This window comes from Salmo salar, chromosome 22 (assembly GCF_965601325.2).
Source record: "Salmo salar chromosome 22, fSalSal1, whole genome shotgun sequence".
Taxonomy (NCBI): Eukaryota; Metazoa; Chordata; class Actinopteri; order Salmoniformes; family Salmonidae; genus Salmo; species Salmo salar.
Window position 1 is genome coordinate 29,880,987 of NC_138312.1, and position 9,586 is coordinate 29,890,572.

The 9,586-nt window shown below is 44.9% G+C and overlaps 1 protein-coding gene across 1 annotated transcript; it reads right to left on the bottom strand.

The window, feature by feature from the left end:
- Positions 1-253: 253 nt before the first annotated feature.
- Positions 254-7,247, bottom strand: LOC106583086 (transmembrane and coiled-coil domains protein 2). The gene is made up of 6 exons (XM_014166888.3): positions 6,869-7,247; positions 5,404-5,491; positions 5,072-5,346; positions 2,415-3,025; positions 1,868-2,003; positions 254-1,712 (listed from the first exon to the last, which is right to left on the bottom strand). Exons 1-6 carry the CDS (start codon positions 6,869-6,871, stop codon positions 1,413-1,415), a joined length of 1,413 nt encoding a protein of 470 aa, XP_014022363.1. The 5' UTR covers positions 6,872-7,247; the 3' UTR covers positions 254-1,412.
- Positions 7,248-9,586: the final 2,339 nt, after the last annotated feature.

A 9,586-nucleotide genomic window follows, 5' to 3' on the forward strand; every position in this document is an offset into this window, starting at 1 on the left:
ACAAGATATGTCATAACTTGATATAAAAACAACCTTTAGCTTGAACCAGGCTGGAATAAAATGTTGAAGGGGGGTTACATTGGGATTTTATAGGTTGTGGAACTCTATTTGACATTTGTAGTAATTTTTTCATAATGAAGACCCAACTATCACAGATTACTTACCATATTATTATTCTACTCCATTGTCAGTAGTTAGATATACATAGTTGCATGCAAATGATCCTACTTTCCAATATCATGCAACATTAGCATATAGTTTAAGAATGTATTTATTAAGAATGCAACAGAGTTGTGATGGATTTCGCAAACTGGATAGAAATATGGAAGCAATGGTCTAACATGCCTATGACTCTGACACTACATATATTCTTAGCTGCTCTACAACAACAGTGGTTATGAAATAGCATTGATGCTCAGAATAGATTATAGATCATTTAGTAGTTTTGATGATCCATCTCACCAGATGACTTTCTGGCCCTCAAATTCTTCTTTACATCACACATAAGACACTAAAAGGACTGATACACCAAAAAAGGTGTAGTTTTAAACACCAGAAGATATTGAGTTGGCTGTTTTAGAAATAATATGGAGATGAAAGTAAAAAAAAAAACATTTAGGTAGAAACTGTCTACAGACAACAGAATGCTATTAAGTCCAAAGAGTATTTCTGTTGGTGTTGGAATGCTACTCATGCCAAGTGCATTACACAGGTATAAATGCACGCGAGGACATGCATGAGTAGTACATACCCTAACATTGAGCAGAAAAACAATCCTTTTGCTTGGCCATGTCCTCCAAATATACAATTGGCTCAACAAAAAGGTAACAGCAAACATGGTTTAGCAAAGACAAAGTATAATTTGTTCTTTTATCCATTTTCACTTTTAAGTGTAGGCCTATACTAACATTAGAAAAATGTGTCAAAGAATTTCAACATGAATTCTCGAATTGTAATTAGGTCATAGTGACTACAGTACAATGGTGAGTTGACACCACTAGATTGGTCATGAGAAAGAGCAAATGCTTGAGTTGCCAAGCAACCAGGCAGATAGTTCCTCAGGTTCCTTGTCATGGTAATCACCATAAAACACCCAACACTCTTCCTTAAATGTCTCTCTCTCGACCATCAGTCAACCAGAAATGCCCCCCCCCCCTATCCGAAGTAAGTCTTCGCTAGTTGCTTTGTAAAGAAATGTTTTGACCTTTCAACCCTCCTAAGTACGACTCTCCAAGCATAAATCCTATCAAAAAAGTGCACTGGTTCTCTTTCAGAAATATGAGTTTTGTATTCACACTCTCTGAGTTTCAGACTGTTAGAGCGTCTAGGGCAGCTCAGTGTATCACTCTGGTCCCTCTGTCCACATCCTGGTCACTCAGACACAAGGGCGTGGATGATTGACTGTAGGAAACTCAGCTAGGCATTAGCCACAGCTCCAGGAAGTCCCAGTGCTTCCAAAGGATGAACAGAAACAGGGCCAGCATGACGGTGGTGGCCACCCGCGCTCGGGTTTTCATGAGTGGGGTGATGAAGTTGGCCAGGGTGGAGACGAACACCAGCACTACGGCCATGAGTGCCAGGATGATGTTGATGAGTTTGCCCAGCAGGGCGCGGGCGTTGGCGTTCTCCACACCCTCCAACTGCACCACCTGCTGCTGCTGCTGCTGGAGCTCCAACTTAGTGATGCGGGTCAGGCACGACTCCACCGCTTCCTGCATGTATACATACACACACAGGTACAAATGACAAACACAGGCAAACACAATGTTACAACTGAATTAGGGGAACAAGGCTCATTTCTGGAGTCATACTTGTTTATCTACAGGAAAGTATCATAAACTGTAAATCCAGGTCTCTATCTCTCTACCTGTATGTCTCTGGCTCTCTCATAGGACTGGTAGGCCACTTTCTCCTCCATGCTGGCCAGCTCCTGTTTCAGATTAGTCATTTCGTTTTGGTGCAGCTCTGTCAAGTCATTCAGCTGCTCTTCCAGTCGCTCATACCTAAACAGAGAGAGATAAAAAAAATGTATGAGGCAGAGCCGGTATGATTTAGACCAGCGGAGTAAAGACCAATTCAAGAAATTAGAGAAAGATTTTACATATTTATGCAATTTTCAAGGCGTCACTCCGTTTAATTTAAGGATCTGTTTTATACATTAAAACAACTACTTCTGATCTTGACAAAACTTGAAATGTACAAAACCTGTAACAGTTTCCTTGACCTTTTTAATTATCCTCGTGAATATCATTCAGCATAAATCATGTAGTGTAAAAACACTGAACATGATTTACACTGCTGTACTGAAACAAGCTAAAAGCAAAGCAGCTTGTTTCAGCAGTTAGTGTGAGATTGATGTATACTACCAACTCTCATTCCATGCTCTGTGTATTGGCCTAGGTGTTGGTCTGCACCTGTATCTCTCCTCCTGCAGGCACTGGTTCATGTAGGAGTAGTCACTCTGCAGCTGACTCTTCATGTCCTCGATGGCGTCCTCCATGTGGGCCTGGCTGGCCTTGATCTCCTGCAGGCCTTCCAGCAAGGCGTCCCAGGAGCTGTGAATGTGGTGGTGGTGGTGGTGGTGCCCATCCAGTCTGGGGCTCCCCAGGCCAGCCTGCCCTTGCCCCGACATCCCACCTACCCCGGCCCCGCCTGAGTGACTGCCTGCCGCTGAGCCAGAGGTGGCACTGGAGCACTCGTCGTCGCTACCGTACTTGGGGCTGGAGACCAGGGTGGCACTGCCACTCAGGGCTCGTTGAGCGGGCGCGTCCTCCGAGTGCCCTCCCACCCCGTCCTCTATGAGGTGGGAGATGTTGTCTGCACTGCCAAATTTGTTGCGGATCAAGCTGGCGAACTCCCGTGGCTTAGACACCACAGCTCCTTTGACCCCTTCTACCCCTCCTTTGACCCCATCCACCATACCCCCGCCAAAGCCATGGAACCCAGCTCGTACATTGGCCCCCATGTCCTTCAGCCCCTGTTGCATGTCCCGCAGCACATCCTTAGGCTGACGGGCTGGACCATTCTATAAGGAGGGTTGAGGGAGGAGGGGGGATGGAAGATGAGAGGGAGAAACAAAAATAAATGGGATAGATTGACAGGGTGTGAAGGAGTAGCAGATACATGGGTGGATAGGTGGTGAGAGAGGGATGGAAATAAAAGTGGAATGGTGGAGGTGACACAACAGAGCAGGGAGATAGGAGAATATAAACATACTTTATCAATAAGAGGGCATAGTCAGAACAGAACCCTCAGATAATATACCTAGGAATAGGTTTGGGCAGGTTTATGATATACCTATACCAAGGCATTTTGAAATACTGGAGACATGATTTCTAATACTGTGGAAACAGTTTCTTTAAAATGTCAATATTTGTACTTTTTAAATAAATAAACGTGTGTGTTAGTTGAAAGATAAAGCCAATCAGTCTTGTTTGCTTTTCTACAACAACAAAACATCTTTAGATAGTGTGTGAGGGACATCTCATGTCATGTTCTACAAAGCCAGGTATTGAAATAGGTATTTTCAACAGCTCGTTGTTAAAGGGAAATTCCACCCAAAAACGATCTTTTGATATTTGTTTCATTAGTTCATTGTTGACATAGTCCCAAAATGTTTTGCTTGTCAGCACTCAAGTGTTCAAGATATGTAACTTTCAATATACAGAAATCCTCCAGGGATGATTTCTACATTTAATTCATAGGGTAATGTGGATATTACATTTACATTTAAGTCATTTAGCAGCGCTCTTATCCAGAGCGACTTACAAATTGGTGCATTCACCTTATGATATCTAGTGGAACAACCACTTTACAATAGTGCATCAAATCTTTTAAGGGGGGGGGGGGGGGGGTTAGAAGGATTACTTTATCCTATCCTAGGTATTCCTTAAAGAGGTGGGGTTTCAGGTGTCTCCGGAAGGTGGTGACTGACTCCGCTGTCCTGGCGTCGTGAGGGAGCTTGTTCCACCATTGGGGTGCCAGAGCAGCGAACAGTTTTGACTGGGCTGAGCGGGAACTGTGCTTCCTCAGAGGTAGGGGGGCCAGCAGGCCAGAGGTGGATGAACGCAGTGCCCTTGTTTGGGTGTAGGGCCTGATCAGAACCTGAAGGTATGGAGGTGCCTTTCCCTTCACAGCTCCGTAGGCAATCATGATCAGGATATGGCCCAACCCTACTTAGAAAGTGACACCATGTATCATGACCTCAGTGGAGGCTGCTGAGGGGAGAACGGCTCATAATATTGGAATGGCATCAAACACCTGGAAACCATGTGTTTGATGTATTTTATACCATTCCACTGACTCCTCTCCAGTCATTACCACGAGCCTTTGCTACCTGTCCCAGACCTGCTGTTTTCTAGTCTCTAGAGACAGCTGGAGCGGTAGAGATACTCTCAATGATCGGCTATGAAAAGCCAACTGAGATTTACTCTTGAGGTGCTGACTTGTTGCACCCTCAACAACTACTGTGATTATTATTATTTGACCATGCTGGTCATCTATGAACATTTGAACATCTTGGCCATGTTCTGTTATAATCTCCACCCGGCACAGCCAGAAGAGGACTGGCCACCCCTCATAGCCTGGTTCTTCTCTAGGTTTCTTCCTAGATTTTAGCCTTTCTAGGGAGTTTTTCCTAGCCACCGTGCTTCTACACCTGCATTGCTTGCTGTTTGGGGTTTTAGGCTGGGTTTCTGTGCAGCACTTTGATATATCAGCTGATGTAAGAAGGGCTATATAAATACATTTGATTTGATTTAATTTAATTTGATTCTCCCCAATTAAGGTGCCACCAACCTCCTGTGCATCACCTCAGAAAGCAGCAGTCAGGGTAAAACTTTCAAGTGAGACAAACACATTACATTACAAATGTCCCTTAGGAACAGCTGAGGCATGGAGACGATCCATCATCAGTCATGAGATGGAACCAGTGTGGCAGGAACCAACAAACAAACACGCACGCACGCACGCACGCACGCACGCACGCACGCACGCACGCACGCACGCACGCACGCACGCACGCACACACACACACACACACACACACACACACACACACACACACTCTCACCTGCTCTGTCTCCTTCAGCTTCTTGTGGTAGTGCTCTAGCTTCTTGTGCAGGTGGGCGATGGTCTGTGCAGACTTCTGGTTCTTCTTCTCAAAAACCTGTTTGATGCGTGAGGCTTGTTGCTTGTCTGCGTTGTGGGCCAGCTTCAGGTACTCGGCTACGTTGTCATCTCTTGCCTCCTGTTCTATCCGAATCTGCTCAGTTATCTTCAGGATCTTCTGCTGCAGGTGCTCCAGAGCGACCCGCGTTCGCTGAGGCTCAGCGACCCCTTCAGCCCCTCCAGCCACAGCCCCCAACCCGGCCACTGCCCCGGCCCCCGCCCCCCCACCCACACCAGCACCATCCAAGCTGATGTTACCGTCAGAGCCGCCATGGCTGGCTGAGGGGGGCAGGCCCAATGTTGTCACTTCGCTTTTATCCAGCTAAGCAGGGAAAGGGGATGGGGGAGGCAGGGGTGACAGAGTGCGCGGACAGGGAGAAAGTGGTTGGCATGATTGATGTGAAGTCAGCATCGCAAGGTAAACATGATCTTTAAAGCAGAACACCCATCACAATGACACATCTAGTGACTGTTCTCTTTTCACAGACTTTACCCCAGATCCTTGGCATAAGACCCAGACACAGTTACTGTGTTAAGCCTTAATAAACAGATTTTACATCAAGTGTTTTCACAGTGCATACTGCTAAACTGTGAAAAACTACTTTGGCACATGAATACCTGATGAATGTGATGGTGATGATGATAATGATGGTGATGATGATAGTTAGGCCTAAGACAATGATGAATACTGTGATTATTAGTTCAGAAATCTGCACTATCAGTGTATCATTCTATCCCTTTTAAACTTGTGTGATGTATGATCCAGTAGTGTGATGCTGCATGACATAAACATGGGGGAGTGCCCTCCCACTTCTACTCTGCAACGTGGCAGGCAGCTCGACAAACAATGGAGGTCTAATCTCCCTCAGTGTGAATTCTTAACATCTCACTGAAATACACAACCATCTGTGGACTGTTTATATAGGATAAAAAAACATCTAGTTGTTTCTGAGAGTGGGAATTTGTTGTGTTTTAATTATTACCCCATGTCGCCCAGGCAGACACCACAACACTGCTCTCACCAACCCCGTCAGACAGGAACCAGGGCAGACACCACACATATCTCAGCAAACGCTGCCCTAATTAATCTAGTCAGGCCACTGAGGCTTTATTAGGATTGTATTAGCATGTAAAAGAGGTCTCAGAGGAGCCACAGTGCCCTGCACTATTTCCCAACAGATCCACTGACAAGCAGGCGACAATTTTAGAAAGTAGGTTACAATCAGGTAGCTGCATTGAAATGGAGGCATGTGATTTTAATGGACGAATGACTGCAGGCACTACAATACCAGGCTATTCATCTATTCATTTTATTTAAATGAGAGAAAATGGAAAGCTTATTTTGTTACAGACTGGATGAAGGGAAGAAATACTCAATGTTCCTTCCTCTCTGGATGGATGGGAAAAAATACAACAAAAACAACACACACACAGAGACAGCAATGGCCGATGCTCAGATCCAACAGTGTGTGTGAAAACACAGGGTTAGGTCCATGGTGGGTGAGGCTCCTGGAGACGAGAACAGAAGCAGGGAGATGATCATAACAGACGGCGTGAAAAAAAAGGGTCTTCACATGAGGAGGAGACATGCACTGCGACATGGGTGAAATGAGTGATGGGTGTCAATGAGAATGGAAGTAAACACTAGAGGATGATGAGACAAAACCAGTGCAGTGACAGATTAATTTGGGAACGTTACCATACTGTTTAATCCAGGATTGGCAGTGCCACTGCAGGTCTGTGTTCGAGGCCCATCCTTCTCCTCCACTTCCTCCTTCTCCCTCCCCCTGTGGTCACACGAGACCCCCTTTCCTCAATGTCTCTCCCCTACCCAATATCTGCCTATCGCCTTACCAGAGCTTCATGCTCCATTGTTGATAACAAAGATGTCTGCAGCCTCCCTGTCTTCCTCCATCTCTCTCTCTCTCTCTCTCTCCTCTCTCTCTCTCTCTCGTTGTCTCTGCTGTTGCTCTCTTTCTCCCCCTTTGTATCTTACGCTCGCTCTGTCTGCCTCTTTCTTTCGCTCCCTCCCTCCCTCCCTCTCTCTCTCTCTTTCTCCGTCTCGCTGTCTGAGTGCAAATACTAGCCGTCCTGCTCTATCACGGTTGTGTGAGCTGAGGCACAGATGATGGAGGGAGAAGGGAGGGGGGATGGGGAGAGTTTAGCGCACGCGCGCAGGTGCCTCTATGTGTGCTGAAGCCAGGGAAGCGGAGAGGGGGAGGGAGAGGGGAGGGAGGGTAGTACAGCAGGGCTTGTGTCAGGGCCTATTGCAGCCCTTTCATCCCTTAAACCCTGAATATACACCGTCTCACGCATGTTAATGGAGGGCTGCTGCAGTGGTTTACAAAGAATGTGGAGCTACGGCCAGGCTTAAAAAGGAGTGCCCTATCTTCTCTGTCCCACGGTGCAGCATTATATAGGCAGATGCAAAATGAAAGCCATTTTCATTAAAAAAGGGAAATAGAAATAGGCCTACACACACCGGTTACAGGAATGCTTGGTGAGGGTTTCCAAAACAGAGAACTAATAATAGTCTCTTTGTGATGGACGGGTTCATATTTGATGCCCTTATTATATATTTATTTATTTTTCTCTTGGTTCTCTCTAATGTGTTGGGAGGTTGTGGGGTCTGTAGGGATTTGGAGGGTTGCCATGAGCTCTCCTCAGACTTCCTTGGGGAAAAGCTCCACAGATACATTGTCTCACACAGCCATGCTTCCATGCTCAGCTGTTCCTTATGACAGAAGGAATTTTTATTGTGGGTTATTTATGAATAAGCACCATAAATATTGTTCTATCAACATTTGTATTTGTTTTCAATAATATACAATGCAGACATACTGGAGGGTCCCATCACAGATATCAGCAATCATGACAATCCACACAAAACAAAATGACGTGTCAAGAACGATATAACTATTTGCAAACTGTCAAGAGTTTACGCCATAGTTACAGAGTACACAAAGTTATGATCTTACAGGGAGAAGTAGGAGTTATCGATACAGTTTCATCATGGTATATTACTGTAGAAGAAAATGTACCCCACCCTCTGCCTTACAAAGTAGGTGAATAAATGTTTTAAGAGAAAGCTTTGTTACGATCTGTTGGAGTTTGTCACAGTCCATCACACACTTCAACTGTTGTGGCCCAAGCTTTGTTTATCACAGCCATTGACCGCTCTATACGAGCAATATCTTGAAAATATAATTATGGTGGTTATCACATCCACAATAAAGCTTTTGAATTTATCACAGAATAGAATTATTGATGATTGATTTCACCCAATCTAGATACACCTGGGTTCCGTAGAAGTCTTAGTCCACATCACCATTCCTAGTACCAAGTTAATCATTGATCAGAAGTGAGGCACAGAGCAGAGGCATAAGAGCACCTCACACAACAAGAAAATACATTTTGAGACACAACATTAGAACCATGAGCAACACAAAGCAGGAGGTCATTGCTCTTGCAGCTTCTGCAAATACAAAAGATGAAAAGAACAGCTGCCCCCATAACATCTGGACTGAACTCCTGGCTGTCAGAGACATGGTAGTGGAGCAACGCTTGGAGCTGAGAAACACAGATGCCAAGTTGAGAGGTGTTTTTCTCCACCAAAGGTGGATGAAGGTACAGTAAGAGATCAAATCAACTACTGTCTTTGGTTGGTTTTATTGAATAAATATCCTTCAACATTATTTCTGTCATTATAGCCATGGAAGCCAGGTTGAAAGTCAGTGAGGGCTTGGTAGCGGGGCCGAAGAAAGAAATGTCAGGTACTGTAATGCACAAAGCAACATTTTGATAATCATTCCCTTTTTTTTGTATGTATTGCTCTTTGGTACTTTTTGGTAAGGGTCCCTGTCCTGTGTCCACAGAGAGGTCAGCGGTGGTGTTCTCTTCTGCACTGGGGAGCACCATAGGGCCTTATGACAATCAAACCACTGTGGTCTTCAAACGAGTCTACACCAACATCGGTGGGGCTTTTGATTCCTCTACTGGTATGTATAGTATGTGTGTATATGTGTCTGGGTTCCCATATGTCAAATGATGCACATGATAAGTTGTAACAGTGGGCATGCACTGTACATAGTAATCTAAAGTATAAAGTACATGTTATACAACGGGTGGGTCTAATCCTGGATGCTGATTGGTTAAAACCGCATTCCAGCCATTGTCTATTACACAAGTAAGCACCGGGTAAATCTATGATGTTGAAATGCCTGTTTACTCTGTTCCATCTGACTGCACAATCCACCGTCTCATCAACTATATCACTAATATCTTAATGCTTATATTTAGGTGTGTTCACTGCAAAGGTTAAAGGAGTCTACCACTTTGCGATTACTGGATTTGGCCGTGGAACACATCCTATGATTTTAAGCATGTACAAGAACGCCCAGAAGGTCATGCGTTCCAC